We start from the raw sequence: 25,055 nt of genomic DNA, 5'->3' as shown, positions 1-25,055 counted from the left end.
CCGCTGTTTCTAGCAGCTGCAAGAAGAAACCGTAGTGGCTGGTGGCAAGACCAAGGAAGGTGATCTGGCTGAGGTCTTGTCCACAAAAAGACTGTGAAACAAACCTTTGTAACTGTACTTTACCATTTATCTTAACGGAAGCAAGCCTCCAGAACAGAAAGCAGAGAGATCATCTTAAGACTTCCTGAACATTTCACCTTCAACAATATATATCTTTTAACCAAAAAAAAAAAAAAAAAAGGAATCAGTTTGTAAAGTCAGCAATACCAATACATATGTATTTTTTGGTATAACTTACTGATAGAGATGACAAGTCTGACCAAAATGTCAAAGTGAAGCAAATCAGATTAGAATGGGTTATATGGCAGGAAGTAAAGTGATAAAAAGCTCAATCTAACCAGAGATACAACCCCTTAAAAATACAGAACACTTGACTCTTTATTAGCCTCTGTCAAGCTAAACACGTTGCTGGTCATTTAATATCCCTATGTACATAATTGACCATTCTTAAATCACTGCAAGCATTTTCACATTTCAGAAATTAGGTCATCTATTGCATGTAGATAAAAGGCCAGGCTTTACACTTAAGTCATCGTTATCCAAGCAAGTGAGATTACATGAATGTTTTACACCTATTATTATTCTGTTTCACGTATTAGGACAGCACCACAGCTGGGCATTCCGAGACTAAAATAAGCTATTATTCTGAAAAGCTAGGCTAGGTCCTTACATAGGGAAATGTCAAGAAGAGTTGATTCCTGTAGTCCAACTTAGCCTTGGTTGATCCTGCACAGTGTTCTCCACCGGTCTTTTAACATGACACTAGTTCGGTTGTTGAAGTCACCATGGACCAAAATTTTAGCCCAGTTACCCACTCCAAACTCCCTTATTCCAGATTTCAGTTCCAAGTCTTCTTTGTAAGTCCATCGCTAGGGGAAGAACAGAGAAAAAAACCAGCTATATGAACAGAGAAAGCTATTAATATAAGAGCTAAGCTTATAACAAATATAAAAGCAAGTTTTTATACAGCTCTCCAGTTATTACAGGGTACAGATGCCTGGGGGTCAGTAGGGTCATTTTGATTTCTTCTGAGCACCATAACTTGACACTAAATACAACAAAAAAGGTTACCAAGTCAAGTGTTACAACACAGTAGCAGACATCTACTGGAACAAGAACCACATGCTTCAACGTTCACAAGGAGGAAAAGAAAAAAAAGACATTGGGCAAAGTTTTGCTTCATTCAAAACACATTTTCTAAAATTGTACTTCATCAGCCGATTGAGTCAAGACAAACTTTGACTGATCCTAGTATACATCACAAAAGAGAAAGCATTTTGTAATACATTAATCTAGGGACTGAGAATCAAGACACCATTTACCAACAACAAAGGAATTTCAGTCTGCTTAGAAAAAACAAATCCCAATATTTTAAATGCTGGTGGAAGCAAAATGCACATATTGCATTTGAAAGTGAGATCAGCTATAACCTCAGGTAATAGCTATACATTTGTTTTTGGGCGTTTGTTGAGCCCACTGCTTAAGCCTTGCTGTCATGACCTACAAGCTTTTAATCTTTAGGGGATGGCATTTCTCTCATAGAAGGAGAGAAAATTACTTGCAGTTATACATCTGTAAGCAATACCTTCCAATGAAGTTCTCCACTGTACCAGTTCTTCCTTAGTTGCTTCTCAATAAAAATCTCTCAATACAAACAATTTAAAGACTGCACAAAGTGAAAGAAAACTGTATTTTTAAAAAAATTAAATAATTTCTTTTTAAAAGCTTACCTTTACAGTAAAGTGTGAGGGAGAACAGAGTATTAACTTTCTTTTATTGTAGTTTTATAGAAATACACATATATATAACAAAAGTTTATAGATCCTACATATCCTATCACGCCTATTTTTAATCACTGCATTTTTAATATAGGTGTATTACATACAGTCATTTTTTCACTCTGAAATAGCAATTAGCAACTTTAATATGAAATTATTTTAAACCAACTTATTCTGCTAGCATCTGGCCCTCCATAAATCTCTTAAAATCTTTGCTTGCTTAATACACAACTAATCATACTGATGTATGCTCAACACACCTCCTCAGGCAAACTGAATTATATATCATCTGTGCAAATACAGGACAGGATTACCAGTTGAAACAACTCTGTAGGAAAACTGTTTCTAAAAAGTAAGTGTCAATTTCTATTTTAAACTGCAGTTTGATAGCATATTCTTTCTATATTTATTCCCTGAAATCTGAAATTACTTACAGAAAAAATGTAAACTTAAAAATGTTAATGAGATTGAGATGTACAAAGAATTGTATTGTGTAGCTGTTCCAGTTAATTTATCTGTGTTCACTTCTGCTTCTTGGACTGGAGACGTCCTGCTGCTCCTGATGGTCTCATGGACCATAGTAAGTTATGAAAGGAGACAAATGGTCAATTTTCACTGGTCTCATGCTGGCATTTCTGTGAGCACCAGCAAATTCCATATTAAAAAACATTAGTTACCAGACTTTTACAAAATCTGCATGTGTTTATGTGCATGTCATGAGCAAATGACTATGGAAGATCCAACCAAGCAGCGCTGCTATTTCTGCATTTAACCACTGCCTGTGCTTTACTTATTTTGGAGTTGTTCTGAAATAGCAAAAAAGTCAGTGCTTCTGTTCATAACAGCACTATGAAATTCACATAGGCAAGTGATCAAAAGCACTGTAATTACTCATTCATGTTCAGTGTGTGAAAGGAAAATAGTTAATGTCTCATAGGCCTTTGCAGGCCTCAGCAGTTAAGCATTTGCAGCTAATGGTCTTGCCGGTCAGAACCATTTAATTGACAGAGTGAACTATTTGTAAAAGGATATACTGTCTAGAGCCTCCTTGTCTGATGAATTTTATTCGCTGCTGTTACGTACCACATGCTGCTTATCTGACACAGTTTTGGTGAAAAACAGGTTGTAAAAGTTATAGGAACTCTGTAGCTGCCCCAGCTGGGCAGAGTTCACATCAGCACAGGCTGTCACTGCTGCTACCTGTCCTCACCTATAGCCAGAGCAATAAACTGTTTCTGCTCTGACCTGAGCTGAATTGCAATTCAGATAAGCAGCATATGGTACATAACAACAGCGAATGAAATTCATCAAATAAGGAGGCACTTTTTACAAATTGTAAAGGTCAGCCATAGCCTGATTCTCTCAGGTTCCCTCCTGCTTTATAGCCAACACCATTCATCCATTTGGTAGTTGGAAATGATCTGTTAGTTACAGGAGGAGGTCTTGTACCTACTTTGGTAAACCCGTTTTCCTCCCCCAAACTACAAATTCTAAGACTTCAGCTTCAGCCATTATACACCTCCTATTGCTCTTCTAATATTCTGTAAACATTTTTTTTTTTTTTTTTTTTAACCAATCCAGTTGTTCCAATTAACCTGAGGTTTTATTAGCACAGGTCCCCTTTGGGAGCCCCTTTAAGGCTCTACAGGTTTGGTTACAAATTTATCATTGTAGGCACTAATGCGCAAAGGATTAGTCCCCCACCACATAAGGATTATGCACATTTGATCTCGGGAATACTCACAACTCAACCAGATCCTGCTGACTACAAAACTGCTAAGGGATATTAGAAGTGGCCACCTCCTCCAGCAGCCCCAGCCCAGGACCCTCCTGGTATGGCTGCCCTTTACAATTGAAACTTTCAAAATTGTGAAGAATTGGCTAGAAAGGGAAATGCAGTTGTAAAGAAATAGCCTCGACTTACAGAAATTTAAACTTGATAAAGCCAGCTAGTATAACTGAGTAGTACAGAGAATCTGTGAATTACAGGGGAACAAACATCACTTAACTCTGCAAATACAGTACCCAGAAGAAATATGTCTCATGGCTGCTGTCATTAGACAAATGCATACCATGCTGCTGGGTGGCTGTGCAGGACAATCCAGGAACAGCCAGTATCACTGTCAGTGGCACAAGAGGTCCATTTGTACAAGATGCTCAGACAAATTCCTCATCTGTGGATATATTTTTTAATTATTTTTTTAATGTTTTTTTTTTTTTTTTTTTTTTTTAAATAAAAAGAACAAATTTCTCCTCTCCTAATAACCTGGACCCCTTCCGGGCATCCTTAAAAGACACCACCCTTACGAACAACAACAATTCAGGCACCAGGGATGGGCCAGGTCACAGTTATGAGTGTCATTCTGCATGGTTCCTCCCTTCCCTTGAATGTAAGCTGCTAAAAGTGGCAGCAGCACTCAGAGGTGAAAGGTGGGGGGTGTTTCTTGGGGAGGGAAGGAACTTGGATAACATTCAGCCTGATCAAAATTGTATTCTGGTTATTCTGCAACAAGCAAAAATTTGGCATCTACACAAAATGAAAGCTGAGGTACATGAAGATCAAACTTCACATGTGGAAGCTGGACTTATTCCAGTTTAATGCAACTATCAGTGGCTCTTCAGGAAACTATGATCACTGATAAACCTCACGAAGCAGTGAAAGAATTGAGTGGTAGTAGTTCAGTTGTGTTTCTAAACAATTAAAAACCTAAAACTTCTCTGAAGTTGTCTACCCTTTATCAAAAATACTTCCTTTTTCCAATACTTCCTGTTCCACAGTTCTTTTACAACATCAGCAGTGAATAGTGTTTTTTTTTAAGCTATTGTTAAAAGGCCAACAATTCCATTGGAACCATCTAGTTCACCTCATTTCAGAGCATGCCAGAAAACCTTTCCTAAATAAAAATCTTTATTCAAGTAACACAGTTATGCTTGACCTACAGCACCAGACAATTAAAATACTTCCAGCAACAGAGACAATCACAACCCGTGTTACTTGTTGTAACAATTAATTACATCTGCTATTAAAAGGGTTGGTTTTTGCTTGTTTTGCTTTTAAATTGCTTATATTGATTTTTTTTTTTTAAACAAATTTATTCAGTTTAAGATATAAATGAGGAGGGTGCCTGGTTAACCAAGTAAACCAGAGACTGACTCATTTTCTTTTCATCAAGAAACTGTATAGAGCATTAAGTTGCTCCCTCCCTGCCTCGAAATGCCTGTGCCCTCTGAGATGGCAGCAGCTATGTAGACTCTAGCATTGCACTGTTACAAGCTACCAAGACGGGTTGAGAGACTGGACATAACGCAGCACTGTGCTCGACCTAACATAATCACAGCACCTAGTCCAGAACAATGTGACATTTGGCTAGTGCAGAATGCTGGCAGAGCAAGCTTGAGTTTGCCAGACAGACTGTGTAGACATACCCTCATATATCTAAAGATCTTGTTATTCCTCAGAGTCAGTTCTGCTCTAGTAACCTATCTTCCTTCGATTGCTTGTCTGGGACTCCGCTGTGCTCTTTTTTTCCCCCTCCAAGTTTAAATATATGGACCTTCCTCCCCCCCCCCAAAGTCTGACTAAATTCTGAAAACCCAGATTTTCAGATGCATTCTTTAATTTAAGCAAACTGTCAGTCAGACTTCAGACAACTCACAGAACTTGCCATTCACATAGAGATTATAAAGTTGAGTACAGTTCCCTAAATTTTGTGACACTTGCATGCCCTAATTTAGGAATGAGAAAATAAAGTACACTTCCTTTCAATAGCACTGCAGATTGCTGTATGCAACTAACTGAAAACACAGCAATGAAAGGCTGAAAACGGGCACTGAACCATTGCAATGAAATGCCATTTACAAAACAAGAGCAAACAATGCCAACATTGAAAGAGGGACTACATGGAAAAGGAAGTTCTAGAAGTCAACAGCTCTGACATTCACTGCATTCTTTCATGCATGCAGACAATTTTATAACCCAGATTATTAAGCAGAGGAGCAGATGTATTGTTTAAAAGGCCAATATCATTGCTTTGTATACAATATTTATGAGAGGTCTCACTGGCAGGGAGTATGGCATAAATATCATGCAGACAGCAAATGCCTACTTTTCTAAGTGTTTAAAGAAACACAGTCCCGAATCTTAATTTCTTTCAAGTTTTTATGAAATTTTCAATGAGTTATTCACTACTATCAGATGTAGTTTTCTATAAGTTTAGTCTTTACATTTCAATTTAGGTTGAACTATAATAACAGAATTAAGCATGTGACATCTATTTTTTTTTTATTGAGATCTGTGCACAAGCCCTAGACCTGGATACAGTACCTGTTGCTGACCCCATAAGAGACTACCTTAACATAAAAACAGGTGAATATAAAGCTGTCATTATCTCTGTCAGTTGTGGTCTGATTAGTTTAAATCTTGACGTTGAAAACAAGATTGATGGAAGCGTGCAAGCTCACCTGCAACTGGCTGACAAGGCACCTACCTGAGTTTAAGTTAGAATACAGTAATTTATTATGTTTTTGAAGGCAACAAGCAAATCCACTAAGTGCTGATTTTTTTTTTTTTTTTTAAGGCACTGGTTGTATTTGCAGGTTTTAAGGAGGATCTCAGTGCTTTAACTATTCCTGAGATTTGTGAGAAAGTGAAAAAACTGTTTATATGTAGCAGGGGGCTTAATCTCTGAGGATAGATGAGCTCTCATTAGGACGTCAACCAATTTGAGGACAGCATGTGACTGAAGATTTATCCAATACTTCAACTTCTGTAAAAATGCCTAAAGAACTAGGAATAAGTACAACTCTCCTCAAGGACAGTCTATAAAAAACATTAGCAAGTTTGTCCTTCCCTGTTATGTGAAAAATGGAATGTCTAAATGAACTCTGGGAAAATGAAACAGCTCACACCAAAATGGATGTATGTTGATAACTTCCATGTTATGTAAACAGAAAGACTCCAAATTGTTTGCTAAGATATTCTCAAGAGGAATTAAAAAATGGCAATACATTTATTTAATATTAATTTCATTCAGAAATGTTTATCAGTTTGTCATGATAACTGAAGAAGATTGGCTATGTGCAAAAATCAGTTTTTAACAGTTCACTCCAATGTCAAATCAACTTCAGATTGTCTTCCATTAAGGCACACACTTCTGTACTTCCCACCAATAGGGAATTCTGCCATTAGTGAACATAGAATTATTTTGAAGCAATTCAATGAAGTAGGCTTACCCATGAAGAGAATGCAAATGACTATTTGAAATGTAGCATTATAAAAAGACCCTATTTGTTTATAAAAAGTGGAATAATTTCTCAAGTAAATGTATGTTTTCACCTCATATGAACAAAGTATCGAATTACAAAATTGTTAGATCTTGTCACGGTTTAACCCCAGCTGGCAACTATGCACCACACAGCCGCTTGCTCACTTCCCCCATGGCGGGATGGGCGAGAGAATCAGAAGAGTAAAAGTGAGAAAACTTGCGGTTTGAGATAAAGGCAGTTTAATAGGTAAAGCAAAAGACATGCACGCAAGCAAAGGAGAACAAGAAATTCATTCACTACTGCTCACTGGCAGGCAAGTGTTCAGCCATCTCCAGGAAAGTAGGGCTCTATCATGCATAACAGTTACTTGGGAAGACAAACAGCATAACTCCAAGTGTCCCCTCCCTTCTTTATTCTTCCCCCAGCTTTATATGCGAGCATGGCATCATATGGTATGGAATATAAGTTTGGTCAGTTGGGGTCAGCTGTCCCGGCTGTGTCTCCTCCCAACTTCTTCTGCACCCCCAGCCAGCTCACTGGTGGGGTGGTGTGAAAAGCAGAAAAGGCCTTGACTCTGTGTAAGCACGGCTTAGCAATAACTAAAACATCCCTGTATTATCTACCTACACTGTTTTCAGCACAAATCCAAAACAAAAGCCCCATACAAGCTACTATGAAGAAAATTAACTCTATCCCAGCCAAAACCATCAAAATCTTTAACCTTTTAAGTAGGAAAACAAAGTCTTTGATGTTTGCACAAAATTTCTCCTGGCCAAGTGACATTCTGAATTCTTTAAACCAAACAGTGGAAAGATTTATTTTTTTTCCTCCACATATTTTAAAAAGACTAAGACTAAGCTTTAGTAACAGTGTATTTCAACAAATTAAAGGCTCATAAGCATTAGCAACAATATTTGAGACTGCACAAATAGGGTCTTTTTCTCTTTTTTTAAAGACAGGAATTAGAACTTAAAAAACAGTCTCAGGAGCTGTATGTAGCACACCTTGAGTAATGTGGAGAGTCTTAAACTCAAGCATTCTGGAGACAGAGTCAAATGAAGTTGGGAAAAAAATTCTATGTAGTGCAGATTAATCTTATCTCCATTTAGAATACAGATGGGTACAAACCTGTCTTCTGCGGCCACAAGCCAAAGCATCTCCATGTTTTTCCATATTTTGCAAGCTGTTCAGACCTAGAAGACAGTTAATATACATTCAGACCAATGAGGAGTCAACATTAAGGCAGAAGTTTTGCATTCTACCATTTATGTGAGACAAGAATGTACACTATTCTGATATGCTTTGACAGACTGGGAAAATTTCAGTGTCTATTTATATATGAATATGCTTTTATATATATATGAATATGCTTTTATATATGTATAAACGAGTGTCACCTTAGTCCAAGGACTCAAAAAATACTGTTCAAAAGAGTCACTATATTTTCTACCCAATAGAGCTCACAGAAGCACATATTTTAAACAATTAGGCAAAAATTGGTACATAATAATGAAACATTGTTATTTCATTTTGGTAAAACCATTTTTATTACACATACTGCAGTCATTTTACATAGAAAGAATGGATAGTAACCAGCAATCAGAGCTATGATACTTTGTATACAGGTTCCATCATTTCGACCCAACATGTGTCAGGCTCTAACTATTGCAAGCACCCAAGGCACCTTAAAATTTTGTCCTTCCCAGTACAACATCGCCACATGCAGATGCTGTAATGTCATCTCTTTGTGGTAAGAGGGTTTTCGGAACCTACTTACAAATATTATAAGTAGGACCTGGTTCTTACCAACAAGGAGGGGCTGGTAGACAGTGTCAAACTCAAGGGTAGCCTGGGCTGTAGTGTGTAGTGACCAGGAAATGGTTGAGTTCGAGATCCTCGAGGCAGTGAGGAAGGTGTGCAGCAGGCTGACTACCCTGGACTTTGGGAGAGCTGACTTTGGCCTCTTGAAGAATCTGCTTGGTATGGTGCCATGGGATAAAGTGTTGGAGGGAAGAAGGGCCCAAGAAAGTTGGTTAATACTCAAGGATCACCTCCTCCAAGCTCAGGAGCAATGCATCTCTACAAAGAAGAAGGCAGGCAGGAAAGCCAGGAGGGCCTGCATGGATAAACAAGAAGCTCCTGGACATGACCAAAAGGAAAAAGGAGGCCTATAGGGAGTGGAATCAGGGGCAGGTAGACTGGGAGGTATACAGAGAAATTGTTCGAGCAGCCAGGGATCAGGTTAGACAAGCTAAAGCCCAGATCGAACTAAATCTGGCCAGGGACATTAAGACAAACAAAAAATCCTTCTTTAAGTATGTCAGCAAGAAAAGAAAGACTAGGGAAGAAGTGGGCCCTCTCTGGAAGGAAACGCAAGAGCTGGTTACCCGGGACAGAGACAGAGCTGAAGTACTCAATGACTTTTTTGCCTCGGTCTTCACTGGCAAGGACTGCAGCCACACTGCCCATGACGCAGAACACAAAGGCGAGGATTGGGAAAACGGAGAACCACCCACTGTAGGTGAAGATCAAGTACAAAACCACCTGAGGAACCTGAAGTGCACAAGTCCATGGGACCTGATGAGATACATCTGCGGATCCTGAGGGAACCGGCAGATGAAGGTGCTAAGCCACTAGCCATCATATTTGAGAAATCGTGGCGGTCTGGTGAGGTTCCTGCCGACTGGAAAAGGGGAAACATAACCCCTATTTTCAAAAAGGGAAATAAGGAAGACCCGGGGAACTACAGGCCAGTCAGTCCCACCTCTGTGCCTGGCAAGATCATGGAGGAGATCCTCCTGGAAACTCTGCTAAGGCACATAGAAAACAAGGAGGCTATTGGTGTCAGCCCTGCTGGCTGTCAAATTTGGTGGCCTTCTACAAAGGGGTTACAGTGGCAGTGGACAAGGGAAGAGCAACTGATGTCATCTAACTGGACTTGTGCAAAGCGTTTGACACTGTCCCACACGATATCCTGGTCTCTAAATTGAAGAGACAAATGGACCAGTCAGTGAATAAAGAACTGTCTGGACGGTCGCACTCAAAGAATTGCAGTCAACAGCTCGATGTCCAAGTGGAGAGCAGTGACGAGTGGTGTTCCTCTGGGGTCGGTACTGAGACCTGTGCTGTTCAATATCTTTGTGAGCAACATGGACAGTGGGGTCAAGTGCACCCTCAGCAAGTTTACCAATGACACCAAGCTCTTTGGCGAGGCAGACACACTGCAGGGGAGGGATGCAATCCAGAGGGACCTGGACAGGCTGGAGAGGTGGGCCCAAGCCAACCTCATGCAGTTCAACAAGGCCAAGTGCAAGGTCCTACATCTGGGTTGGGGCAATCCCAACCATAAATACAGGCTTGGCGGCTGGAGAGCAGCCCTGAGGAGAAGTACCTGGGTGTCCTGATTGACGAGAAGCTCAACATGAGCCAGCAATGTGCGATTGCAGCTCAGAAAGCCAACCGTATCCTAGGCTGCATCAAAAGAAGTGTGGCCAGCAGGTCAAAGGAGGTGATTCTTCCCCTGTATTCCACTCTTGTGAGACCCCACCTGGAGTACTGCATCCAGCTCTGGAATCCCCAACATAAGAAGGACACGGACCTGTTGGAGCAGGTCCAGAGGAGGGCCATGAGGATGATCTGAGGGCTGAAGCACCTCTCCTGTGAGGAGAGGCTAAAAGAGTTGGGGCTGTTCAGCCTGGAGAAGAGAAGGCTCGGGGGAGACCTTATTGCGGCCTTCTAGTACCTAAAGGGGGCCTACAGGACAGCTGGGGAAGGACTCTTACTAGGGCATGTACCGATAGGACGAGGGGGAATGGCTTCAAACTGGAAGAGGGTAGGTTTAGATTAAACATTAGGAAGAAATTTTTCACTTTGAGGGTGGTGAGGCACTGGAACAGGTTGCCCAGAGAGGTTGTTGAGGCCCCATCCCTGGAGGTATTCAAGGCCAGGCTGGACGTGGTCTTGGGCAACCTGGTCTAGTGGGAGGTGTCCCTGCCTATGGCAGGGGGGGTTGAACTTTATGATCTTCAAGGTCCCTTCCAACTTAAACCATTCTATGATTCTATGATTATATAACTCATGTTGTAAGTTTTTAAAAAGTAATAGCAGGAAGACACACAAACATCCTAACTTTGTCCATCTTGCACTACAATTTGTTTTTTCCAATCAGCCAACCTCTTTAGTTCCTTCCCCTCAAAGTCAGAAAGAGACAAGTTTCAGTACTCCTCTCGGAACTTTCTTTTGCAGAGTACTGCAAATCCCAGTAAACCAAATAAAACCCCAAGGAAAACAGAAACCATTGAATGATTTTGCAAAATGAGTTGCCAGAGAACCTTAAGTCATTTCATAGCTTCCTAAATGTGGCAAATACCAGATCTGCATTTGTGCAGAAACCACACACAACAACTGGGAGAGTTTTTTTCTACCACAATCATTTTTATATCAGTCCAATCACACTGGATAGCAGTTATCAAACATCAACCCATTTACTGCAGGGGGAGGGAGAAAATGTTTGACCTGACTGTTTTGAAAGTGTAAAAATAAGCTAATACTCACTCTGAACAACACTGCTCACACCATGTTTCCATCCTGAATGAGGCCTGCAAGGAACACAAAACTGAAGTAAAAATACACAGAACTTCATGAAATGTCTATGACTAAGAGCAACAACAACAACAAATTTACCTTACTGCAGGCTTTTTTATGTCTCCAGGTGACTGATCTGTAATACGCTGTTGTTCTTTCATTGATCTTTAAAAACAAGCCAAAAAAAAACTTCCTAAGCAGCAACTTACCATTTATGTGATTCAACAATATTTAAAGGAAAGAAAATCCCAAGATTTCTCTACATAAAGTGGCATGCAAACACTAACTGCTTCAATCCATTAACCCTCTTAACCTTGCCTCCCTATACCTGGAAGAGAAATACACAAGGCATTACACAAGTTGAAGACATGACGCGTTTTGCACATCTATTTTTTTTTCCATACCTTCTTTATAATCTAGGAATTGTTTCCATAGGTTTTTTCATCAAGTCTTTCATCATACCTCTCAGATGTAATTGTGTCAGGAGCTGTCCTAAAAAAGTATCTTATGACTTGTCTTCCTGTATACTCTGTCTGCATCAGTTGATTTCCATAACTAAATGATGCCAAGTATTTCAAGTATAAAACTGCAGAAATACAAGCTCCATCAGCTAAAGACTACAATTTATTCTGCATAAAAAACAAGTGGTGATAAACCTAGAATATTAGTATTTTTCAAAATAAAGTCAAAGGCAGGGGGAAAGACCTGGGCTTAAGTTCTCCCAGCACTTCTTAGAAAAGCATGTAATTGTTTTGAGGGTTCACGTTGCCAGAATCATGAAGCAACGTAAGTATTTCCCATCACATGAGTATCACTAAGTAAGAAAATCTTGTGTTTAGCTGTAAGGAAAAAGCAATAGACTAATTCCCTTTCCTTATCCTCTTTCTTTTCCAGATGCCCTATAGCCTGAAATTAGGAAGGCACAACTAAATGGAGCTCAATCAAGCATAAAGAAAAAAAAAATAAATGAAGTATTTCTATGTTTTTATTTACAAGACTGACAGCTGTTTAAACTGAAAAATGTGCATTCAACAAGTCCTTAAACTTAATGCCAAGCTATTTGATGTAAATGCCAAAATTAACAACCATAGAAAAGCCAAAACTTAAAAACAGAGAATGTGCTTGTAGTTAACTTTCTATTGAACAGCAGTTTGGAATTTAACGTCCTTTCTCCACCTACTCTTAGTTCTACAAGTTTCAAGTTACTGTCCAAGCATGTCCCTCAGCAGCAAAATGCTTAATACAAACCTTTGTTTTGTTTTCAAATTCCTTTTGTGGTTTTCGTTTACATTCACACTTTTGTTTTGCAATGCTGTTGCTCCCAGTCCTTTAGACTCTACTTGTTTTGTGGCTGCCTGTGAGAAATGGAATTGATACTTTAAAATTAAAGCCAGCACCAAGATAATAGTTTACACTAAGATTAATGTGTACTCTCTGTTAGGACTAACAGTGCTTATTTCACAGACCCTTCAGAGGTATTACCATTAAAATCAGCAGTTTCAAAACAACTGTAGTGTGTCAAGTTGAAATCCATCACGATCTTTATCAGCTAATAACTCTGAGAAATTTTAGTCGTAGCTGCAAGTGATATTTATATGGACACACAGAAATAAGTGAACACATAGATGTGTGAAATACATTGCAGAAATTAACTAAGACTGCAAATACTACCAAAGTACTCCAAAGTCCGTTTTTTATAACTAAATTAGAAACTGAAAACTGACAGGCCTCACAAGTTCACCTAGTTCTGCAGCACATGGCAGGATCAGACATACACGTAACACTTTCAGAAGACACATGTCTAATCAGACTTTAGGCTTGTACCATAACCTTTGCTGTATGTAAACTTTTCACCACAAACTAAGATTATTCCTCTTCCATTCCTATGGCACATGCGGGACAACCAGTGATCAGGCACAGTCAGCATGGGTTCATGAAAGGCATGCTTGACAAACCTGATATTTTTCTATGACAAGGTAACTCGCTCAGTGGATGAGGGAAAAGCTGTGGATATTGTTTACTTGGACTTCAGTAAAGCCTTTGACACCGTTTCTCACAGCATTCTCCTGGATAAACTGGCTGCTCATGGCTTGGATGGGTGCACTCTTTGCTGGGTGAAAAACTGGCTGGATGGCTGTGCCCAGAGAGTGGTGGTGAATGGAGTTAAATCCAGTTGGTGGTTGGTCACAAGTGGTGTTCCCCAGGGCTCGGTACTGGGGCCAGTTCTCTTTAATATCTTTATCAATGACCTGGACTAGGGGATCGAGTGCACCTTCAGTAAGTTTGCAGACAACACTAAGTTAGGCGTGTGTGTCAATCTGCTTGAGGTAGGATGGCTCTACAGACAGATCTGGACAGGCTGGATTGATGGGCTGAGGCCAATGGTATGAAGTTCAACAAGGCCAAGTACTGGGTCCTGCACTTAGGTGATAACAACCCCATGCAGCGCTACAGGCTTGGGAAAGCTTGGCTGGAAGGCTGCCTGGTGCAGAAGGACCTGGGGGTGTTGGTTGATAGCCAGTTGAGTACGAGCCAGCAGTGTGCCCAGGTGGTCAAGAAAGCCAATGGCATTCTGGCCTGTATCGGGAATAGTGTGGTGAGCAGGACTAGGGAAGTGATTATTCCCCTGTACTCAGCACTGTAAGGCCCCACCTTAAGTACTGTGTGCAGCTTTGGGCCCCTCACTACAAGACAGACATTGAGGTGCTGGAGCATGTCCAGAGAAAGGCAGTGAAGCTGGTGAGTGGTTTAGAGAACGAGTCTTATGAAGAACAGCTGAGGGAACTGGGGTTGTTCAGCCTGGAGAAAAGGATGCTGAGGAGAGACCTTATGGCTCTCTACAACCACCTGAAAGGAGGTTGTAGAGAGGTGGGGGTCAACCTCTTCTCGCTAGTAACAAGTGACAGGATAAGAAGAAACGGCCTCAAGTTACACCAGGGTAGGCTCTGGGGAGACCTTATTGCAGTCTTTCAGTACTTAAACGGGGGCCTACAGGAAAGATGGGGACAAACTTTTTAGCAAGGCCTGTTGCAATACGAAAAGGGGTAATGGTTTTAAACCAAAAGAGGTAGATTTAGACTAGATAAGGAAGAAATTTTTTACGAGGGTGGTGAAACACTGGCACAGGTTGCCCAGAGAGGTGGTGGATGCCTCATCCCTGGAAACATTCAAGGTCAGGTTGGACGGGGCTCCGAGTAACCTGATCTAGTTGAAGATGTTCCTGCTCACTGCAGGGGGGTTGGACTAAATGACCTTTAAAGTTCCCTTCCAACCCAAACTATTCTATGATTATACTTCTACATATGGCACCAGAAGAAAGAGAAGAAAGATTAACAGTTAAAGCTAGACTCCTTTTCTGTAGAGAACACAGGGTACACTGCTGGGAAACAATTATGTGTATTGCACAGAGAAGTGGGAACTCTTCACAAAGTTGTCTCCTCCATGTCCCAGAGTAACTCAGTTCAATGTAAAGATTTCAGAAGTAAGATCGGCAACACTGGTGCAGACAGTAGGATGGATGTGCAGGCAGTTGGGGCTGCAACGCAGAGGGCCTAGGTATGCTAGTATGGAGTTCGGGGCCTTCTCCAAAACCTCCAAACCTCCATCTCATCTTAGATTCAAAGAAATAGCCTTGAAAACTGAGAGTCAAGTGAAACCATTAAAAGGTATTCCTTGTATTATACTTTAAATGCATTTAGTATGTTCTCTAGTCTCTCTTTCTGGTAAGAAAATGAAAACCCCAGAGGAACTTCAGGTTTGTTTATTTATAATTTGCTTCTTATTACCTTTAGATGTTTGTGCTTTTGTAATTGAGTAGTTCAATATTTTTTTTTATAGGAAGTAAACTTAAGAGAAATTCTTTACAATCCTCCTGAAGATGAACTGCAGAAGGAATGTTGTTCTTGCAAATTTTAAATCACTTCTGAGCAAGATGGTTTGTAGGGAGCTTTTTCATTTACAAGGAAACAGTAATAATAGTTTTCTATCTCCTAAATCCTCTGACATTCCTAAAGCTTTTAGCCAAATTAGCAAGTCTTGATCTTTTAGCTTTAGTATGAGAAGTAATATAGACTTAAACAGAATAAACATTAAATATATAGTTATACTATCTTTTAAGGAGTCTCAGATCACAACTGCTTCTCTTAAAACAAGATCTGTCATTAGTGTATGTTTAATTATGTCTTTTTCCTGACTATCTTTCGAATCAAAACAGTTGTGGAAAAAACATTCACAAAAGATATTTTAGGGTAGTCTTACTCCTAGTTTCTCCTAAACATATATTCAACCTATTATTTTTTAATTAATAAGATAATCTAAAGGACGATAAAGCTTCCTTTTAATCTAACACAATAACTGAATATTGTCTAAACAACTCCCTTGAAAGTATAAATCTATTTAATCTTATCAAGTACCTCTTTTGGAATACACTTTAAAAATAGTTTTGACATACCTGTATTAAGAAGTTAGTTTCATTTTCTTTCATAAAAAGTTCAATGTAAGACTTGATTTTACTTGTCAAAAGATTGTAACTGAAGCTTTGGAGAAGGGGAACATATGGATCCTTGCTTTTAATTACGGTTGCCAGCTTCACCCTTAAAGGCTAAGAAAAGCACAGCTTTATACAACACAGAAATATATCCTGCAGTAAACTTTGCATCTATGCTAAACAGGACATACACAAAGCTAAACATGATTATAAAAAGTTTTCTGAATGTGCCTATACAGCTTCATGCTACAGTTTGAAGGGGTTCTAAAGTTAACTAGGCATAATACCAGGAGTTTACATGATGTGCTCAGTAAATGGTTAGGCGTACCTCTTCAGAGATCCTCATTTTCATTCCTTTTATGAGTAACACTGAAAGCAGGGTTGCCAATGAAGCAAACACACCCAGAAAAGGCCACTCATTACTGGGTTCTCTTTTTCATTTGCTGCCTCAAAAAGACTGCCATAGAAAGGGGTTTACAGCATTCAGGAAAAGGACTATTCAGTACAGTAGCACTAAGCATTTACTGATAAAACTTCACATTTTGTATATCAACCACTCTGAATTTTACAGAGACCAATCTAGCCAACAATTAACTACTGTGTACAGACTGCATTTTTATTTAAGAATTTGTATACTATTACCACAGCCTACGCTTTCCAAACATCTGAGTCCTCTGAACGAAGACTCTATCTGAAGAACAAGTTATACCTATGCTACTATTTACATACAACATGTGTCCTAATATACCAGAGGAAGATAGAGGCAGCATTTTTGCATTCTTTTGTCTTTGCCTGCAGTCCTTCTTTTGCTCTTTTCTCCACCCCATCAAATTGAGGTGTGTGCACTTTCTATTATTTTAAAGAGATATGCACTCAAATTTGCATCTTTCTGAATGAGGCTGTCAACATCAAACTAGGAGGTGGCCAGACCCACATATGTTATCTTTTCCAGACAGAGGCATAATAATATCCACTCTATACTACAGATGCTAATAAGCCTTCCTTCTCCGTGATGCTTCAGTATGTAGAACACTAATCAACAGAGATGACACATAGAGGGCACTGCAATGGTTCAGAAAAAAAATCAGCAGACTGATAATTAGGGAGTTACTATGTCTCTACCAGCATTTTTATGCTAACTTAGCTCTGAAAAAACAGCAATGTCAAACTCCCAGCATCTGTATGACACCTCACTCCTCATATGAAGTGGGAAAGAGGATGAAGTTCGGAATGATGCTGCCCACAGCGAAGAACAACTGGTGATAGAAGCATTTCACTCCCCCAGATCATCCATTATTTCTATCAAACCTCTAGCCACAACTTCCCTTTTGTATTTACAAGCACCACAGGTGTGTAAGTGACTGCATAGGCAGTAATTAGGATGAAGCTATGCACGTAGCATTTGCTACCCATTCCCCTCTTCTCCAAAATTAGAGAGCTTAATGCAAGTTAAGCAAGTTACTACCTTATCTGTTTCCGAGTCTGTAAATAGCCTTTCAAGAACTTCAGCAGCCTCCTTGAAATATCCATTTTCCATATGGACTGCTACAATCTACAACAAATACAGTTACAAGATATGCTGAAATACATTTCACCTAGGATTCAGAAAAAACAAAGTCACACTTTTACAGTTGTGTAAGACTTCTAAAGTCCAGAGCATTATACACATAAGGGTTACCAACAATTACCTAGTTGTAACAGCTAGTTCTGAAGTAATAAAAACATCGTGTATAAAGGCCTAAAATCTCTCCATCAGGCATTTAAAAGGAGCCTTATTAATGCAAAATGTCCCACACTTACCTACTAAGTATTGCTTTCATCTTTCCCTGAAAGACTTTCATAGCCCCAGTAGCTGTCAACATGTTTTCACATTCTATGATTCTACACATTTCTCTTTGAAATCAAGTCTTTTAATACAAAGAATTATTTTTAAGCAAAAAAAAAAAACAACAAAAACCAATTCATAATATATTTTAAAGCTCGAGATACTAGTGTTTTGAAATTGATCTCTCATTTTTCTTATAGATTGGCAGCTTTTGAAAAAATTTTGAACTGGGACAAACAGGAACCAATTTAGATAGACCTGTACAGGGGACCTCTTCCTATTTACTCTGTACTTGAAAATACAACAAACATAGAAAATTCAGTTCAGCCTGGTAATAGCCCCAGCTTTTTGTAAAAGGTGCCCTATTTTAGCAGAATGAATAGGCAGCATCCTGAAGCATTTTGAATGTCACACAGACCTGAATTTGAATCAAGCAACGAATATCTTCATGAAGCTTTTCCAATTTAACTTCTTCCCTTTCAAGTAAAGTCCAGAAAGACAGAGCAGATTCCAAAGGTGAAATTCTTTGATCATTTTCAAAATGGCATTCTTTGAGGGAAAGGGGGGGGGGGGGGGGGAAGACCAGAAAAAAGATATTTAAAAAACTTAATCAATAAACCAATTACATCATTTCACACAATCAAGTAATATGTACTATATATAATTTCAATTCCTTTTTCCTCAAATAACTTTTAGTCTCTCTCTTCATTTGTGTTTAAGAGACCTGAAGTAACTGCCTTCTTTTCAGAGAGACTGGTTCTTTGTACCCTTGCTAATAACATTACTGTTGCATTTTTAAGGGAGACTAAGTGAACAATAATTAGCAGACACATAAAATGCCACTTACACTAGTGCTAAGTTTAGCATCATTGGGTTGGCATTAATAATACTCTTACATTAAGCTTGGCATCAGATATCAAAACATTTGGTATTGGTACTGTTAATTTTGTAATATAACCCCTAAGTGTTTTTTTTTTTTTTTCCTGAGTCTACATCTATATTTCCACATCTTCACTTTTTGTTATATTTGAAGGGGTTAAGCTGAGAGGGAAATTCAAACAGCTTAAAACAGCAGTGTCACTGAAAAAGCAGAAGCAACTGCCCATGTCATTCTACCACTGTGCCAGCACCAAGGTTTGTGCAAACTCCCAGCAACCAGGATCAGTGACCAGTTCTGGCAGAAGTCTAGCGCAGCCAAATAACCATCCCCTCAACGCTCTAGAAACAGTTTCCCAGTTTGGTCATTGCACATCTGTACAAGTGACCGTGCCAACATAACAGATGCAGTAGGAGCTGGCAGGTGCACAAGACTGCTTTTTTCCTATGGCACTGCCTGCTTAGCTCAAGATGTTCACTGAACTACCGCCTCATTTATTCCTTCTTTTTATGACATCATAGCAGAGTCTCTCTCAGCATCTTCTTATTCCTTACAGTAAGTATTTTGCAGATAGAAGGTAAGCAACACTGAAAATAAAAGAAATATGACACCCACTACAGTAAAAGACAAATACTAAAAATTTAAATAGCATTATATGTATATATACACATTAAAAAAATAACACTTCTGTGTTTCTCTAATTATTGTTTCAATCAAGTAATATGACACTTCATATTACGTTTATTTTAATATGAAAAACAATGTGTTTAACTCAAAGAGCTGGCATTTGAAACCGCCTACTCCGTTTTAAGGCTCAGTACAGGTTAAATATTTTAATAATTGGAAAAGAATTATAAAAGTTACTGTACAATATATTAGCTTTCCATGTCCATTGTGCAACTACATCTGATGTAATACCTACTAAGCACATGCAGTCTTCCTCACCACACAGGTCATTCTCTACACTGATAGATAAAAACACACATTGAAGTCATCTTTCCAAGCGTTACATACAATAATATAGTTTTAAAGCATTATCAGAAGAGTTTCATAATTTATATATGATAAACTATTTTAAATATTAGAATTTGATTCTCAAGTTGAATTAAATCAAGAAGAGTGTTATTACCTGACAAGCAACATAAGAAATTTCATTTTACAAAAACAAGGCTTTGTGGCACTGCTATGCTAGAATACACTTTTTTCTTCCATGCTTATGCTGGCAAGACTGCTTTCTGAAGTCCATAAATTCCAATGAGTTTTATCAAGCAGTGAAAACTTGCAGCAAGTTAAGTCTTCCAGAAACTTGAGCATGGAAGCAAAATCAGCTTGGCTAAACCAGTAAGTTGTGAATACAGCCAAACGGGAGACATGGTAGTGAATAAGAGTCCTAAGGACCTGCTGCCAGCTGAAAGTTTTACAGCCTTCTGCAAGAAACAAGGGCAGTCATCCTTTTCATCCATATTCTTATTCCTACTGTTTGTCCTACTTTAACCTCTAGAGTTACATGTGCAAAAAGAAATACATTATGTGCTTTAAACTTGCAAATATTGCTCACTAAGAGCTAGTCGACCTTTTCCAGTATGTTTCATTTGCTGATGCTACTCTGGCAAAAAAAGACCTGTAATTTAAGAAGCATATAGTCATTCAAACTCAAAGCAGCTAAATCAGTCAGCACAGAATAATATTAGTCCTGCATACAGCTCAGTCACTTGTGGAATATAGACAGGCCAAAATGTAGAGTTCAGTCATTTTATTTTATATATATATATATGTACAGTAAAAGCTATGTGAAAGCCTACCTAATACACCTCTGTGCAAATTCATGCAAGTCTATTTAAACAAGTTAAAAAAAAAGAAATAAAGAGTATTTACCAAGATTTTTTCCTTTTTCAATTCTTATCAAAAGCTGACAGAGATACACTGTTTTTTTCTGATGTGTAGGTATTTTGGAGAATCCCTTAATAAGAGCTGTAAAAGAAGAGAAAAGCTAACTCAGTCTTGCTCCAGCACTGCCCCAGTGTGGCTAGAAACATACTGGACACTGTTTTACCAGACTTTACTACTACTAAATTTCTAATTCATTAGGAAATTGATGAAGCACATTTAGTTAATATTCTTCCACATTAAAAGAATTTAAATATCCTTTAAGAATTTGACCAGAAAAACCTATCCCTCTTGCAGTTCACAACAATAACCTAGAAGTGGTAAGATGCATCACAGGCTTATATTCATCAAATCAGAAGATCACAGTATCTCACATACATAAATGAAGTCTTGTTTTGCTCAGTAGCATACTACTAAAGACAACTGTCTGCTCCAGAGTGCATTTATGGGAAATACCCACAAAACATGAGCCACGTGCAGACTTGGTAACACATGTTGCTATAGCAACTGACAGACCAAAAGCAGTAAAAGCTACAAGACGACCTTAGTCAGAAATGCAAATCTACAAGGGAAATCCTCCTTACAAAGGTTGGAAGGTCACAAGGATTATACGTATTTTAGAATGGAAGCCATCATGAGATTATTTCCGTCATGATGGTTACCGTGAACTTCATCTTTTAATGCACTGGATATAGTAATTTGTCTTCACAGCATAACACAGAAACATTCAAAATGAAAAATGAAGATGTGTCAAGTGACTTGTCTAAGCTGCAGACTGAACACCCTAGTTCAGGAAGTGTTTACACACACATTTCAGTGTCAGCCTAGCAAAAGCCAGGATTCTGGAGTACGGGACCCCCGAGTTCTCCAAGGACACAACTAGAGCACATTGATTTAGTCAGAAGCATTTAGCATACTTACTTATTAGTGTATGATCATCTCCTACAAACAATGGATAAGCATTAAGTTACAAATTAATTAGATCATCCTGAATGATCACCTAAACTAACATCAAGCAGGATATTGTCATTTGGGCTCGGAAGAACACATTTACAACCGCTTCAGCAAGGACAGGTGATACAAGAGCATTTAATTCCTATTGTCAAAATAGGAAGTAGAAAAAGAACATTGCTTAGAACAGCACTAAAGTGCCACTCATAATAATTGCAAATTCGTGCATCTTCCATAGCAGACAATTTCAGAAAGAGTTAGTATGCTTTCAATGATAAGAGATAAGCACCATCATCATGCCCTGAAGATGGAGCCAGAGCTTGGAAATTTTGGGATTAGGCACAATACTGTAGCTGAACGACTCAAAAAGAGAGCATCTTGGCAAGCAGCTTGATAACGTTCAGCTTTCTCTGTTCTTTTAAGGTGTACCTACAGTAGTGCTTTAATTCAGAGCAGGTGTTTATTTTTAAGGCAAACTTCCTGAGCTTGGTTTGTACAATGGAGTAGTCTTGAGAACACTGATTGAATTCCTTTAGAGCTAGTCCAAAGAAAAAGAAACCTTGAAATGTTTATTGTGTGGATACCAGGTCCTTAGCAGCAATTACAAGTAAGGCAGACAAACAGAAAGAGACACAGCCTTAGTCATCTTTTCTAGACTGTTTTCCCTCTCCACCCCCAAGGCAGTTTCTCCATTAATTTGTTTGTTAATAGTGCTCTCAATCATAAATTGCTTTTCTCCCTACAGCCACTCAAATGTATCTCGTCTTAGCCTTTCATTAGAAATTCTAGAAATCCAGTTCCTTGCCACGTAGATATCTACACAAGCTAGTTTGGGTATAGAGCCCATAATATCCTGTCAAGGCAAGATAAAGTAGGCAAGGCATGTAACCCTGCCTTGCTGTCTTTAAAACCTTAATCCCAGGTCCCAGCTGCCTACTTGGCAGTGTACTGAGCTACAAAGACACATTATTTATCTCCTAATAAAATAGTTTATCTTGTTCCCTTAGCCCTCCTATCTTTCTGCACTTGCTTGAGTTTGAACTGACCATCTTGTTGACAGCCCATCATTATTTCAATAGGGTCTCATTTTGACATATGCAAGAGTAATAGTTCTGTATTTCTATTAAAAAAAAAAAAACAACACACCCACTTTTCTGATGAAACCTTATGACTGTGCTTAGCTTTTCCCATAGACTTTCACACTTCTGACTTTGTAACCTTATAGCACTACTATGCCCAACTCTTTCCTCTGTGGCTGAGCAGAGCAGGAACAAATTCCAAATTTGCTATTAGTTCCCAGTTCTACATGACCCTGCCTCCTGTACAGTTTATTTAATTATTTCTACTAATGCAGTCCTCAAAAGTCTTCCTGTTCTTCTTAGGAGATATTCTAATCTCCTCCTGTGCTGACAGTGTCTCTTCTTCCCACCTACACAGTACTGAAATTTCAGTACAATTCTCCCACCAAGCCATAGTCCCAAGGCCAAACAGAGAAGCACCATTAACAATTTAATCTAGCAGCCCCCCATTCAATGTACTTTATTATGTTATCTTTAGATTTCTTACCTCTTACAATTTCTCATACCAATCTCACTAATAATTCTGCATGCCACTGTATTCCATTCTTTGTGAATGTTTAAACAAGGCATACTATCACATTTACTTGACTCAAGAACACACACACACAAAATATCCCCAAAAGCTCTAACCTGGTATCTTCAGGAAGATTATTTCTAACAGAAAACCTATCATATTTATCTGAGACCTAGACATTTGCTTCCAGCTGTTAACAATCCTAACTCTTAAGTATTTCTTACATGTTTTTCCATTCAAAATCCAGTCACCACCTTTGTCTGCTAGACTACAGTTCCTCGAAATACTTCTAGACTTCTACCATAATCCTGAATATAAACTCAAGGAACTCAGTGTATTTAAGTAATTCTGCTCTGTTTTTTAACCTATTTGCATGTCTTCACTAAATCCTCTTCAACTTTCAGTAGCCTTGAACTCTCAGCATCTGAGGTCTCAGCTTCAGTTAACTGAACTGATGGTACACAGGCAATCACATTATACATTAAAGCTTCATAGAATCAAGATATATTAACACCAATGCTTGTATTCACCTAATCATCTAAAAGTCCTCACGCCTGTCATGGTTTGGGCTGGGCTGGACACTAAAACAAATAACAGGTGCTCTCTTTTACTCCTCCCCTTCAGAGGAGGGAGATGCTCTCAACTTCTGCAACACAGGTCATGGCATTTCATCATGGTTTTGGTCCTTCGAGCCAGAAACAAACCAGCAACCTAAAGATCCGAGGTTCTCCGACCCCCCAGTAACCACTGTTTTCTAGGAGCAGTTCTGTTTGCTTCCCTCCCTGGTCTCATTCAACCAAAACACAAACATCCCCCAAAACTGTGATGACCCTACTCCAGCAGAGCTGCCATTGCACGCTAAACTCAAACACCGGTGGACTAAACAAGCAAACAGAAGTACAGCCTGCACTGTTTTATTTCCACCACGTGCAAATGTTGCCGATACCATTAAATTGCCTCCAGAGACTACCCTGTATTCTAGGAAACTTCCGCAGTCTTCAAAAGAGATGAAAACCTCCTCAGCGCTAGCGACCACGACCACCAGGAGGCCACACGCATGTATAAAACACACTTACATAGACCAAGAAGTAAGCGCAGAAGCACTGTCAGCACTTTAGCACAATAAAGAGTGCGCTTTGTCCCTCACGCTTTGTAGGGACAGTCTGCTGTTCGAGGGCCGCAAGTGCCCGCTCCCTCAGAACATCGCACCATCACCCGCCGCCACCCCTCACCCTGCGCCACGTTCCCCCACCGCTGGAACTCCGCCGCGCTCCCCTCCCTGAAGTGCCGGCACAGGCAGCAGCAGGCGAACTCCAGCATCCAGTCGGCAGCCACGGCTTCCACCTCAGCCGGCGAGGGCGAACAGACGCCAACACCGCCACTCCCGCCCACCTCCCCCAGAGAATCCTCGGCCATCTTCAACCCGCGCGCCTAACGGCTGCCGGCCGCGCTCCGCTAACGGCCCGGCCCGGCTCGCCCCCCGCCCCCCCCGGAAGCCCCACCCACTCGCCTCCCGGCAGCCATTCAGCGCGGCCGCTTCCTCCCGTCCCCGGCTGCCGTCACCTCCGCCGGTGGGCGGGGCCGCGCCGGTTAGCCCTCAGAGGCGGGGGAGAGGCGGAGTCGGGACTGGGCGCGGTGCTCACGTCACTGGGCGCGCGGTGGAGCCGTTGGCGGCGGCTCGGTGCGTGTAGGCCCCGGGGGCAGCGGGCCCCACGCCGGAGCGTGTCCGGCACTGCCTCGCCGGCCGGT

General features: G+C 39.9%; 1 protein-coding gene across 1 annotated transcript; it reads right to left on the bottom strand.

The window, feature by feature from the left end:
* Positions 1-24: 24 nt before the first annotated feature.
* On the bottom strand, positions 25-24,722 carry TERF1 (telomeric repeat binding factor 1; the record flags this gene model as incomplete). Its single annotated transcript, XM_082499234.1, has 10 exons — positions 25-929; positions 8,232-8,296; positions 11,658-11,703; positions 11,792-11,852; positions 12,936-13,042; positions 16,138-16,287; positions 17,639-17,725; positions 18,417-18,547; positions 20,751-20,846; positions 24,539-24,722. The coding sequence occupies 10 exons, from the start codon at positions 24,720-24,722 to the stop codon at positions 771-773; spliced, it is 1,086 nt and encodes a 361-aa protein (XP_082355360.1). The 3' UTR covers positions 25-770.
* Between the last annotated feature and the right edge of the window lie 333 nt (positions 24,723-25,055).

The sequence above is a fragment of the Vanellus vanellus genome (genome assembly GCF_965231255.1).
Source record: "Vanellus vanellus genome assembly, chromosome: 2".
In the NCBI taxonomy this organism is placed as follows: Eukaryota; Metazoa; Chordata; class Aves; order Charadriiformes; family Charadriidae; genus Vanellus; species Vanellus vanellus.
The sequence above is the reverse complement of the archived record's forward strand: the minus strand, read 5'-3'. Positions and strand labels throughout refer to the sequence as shown.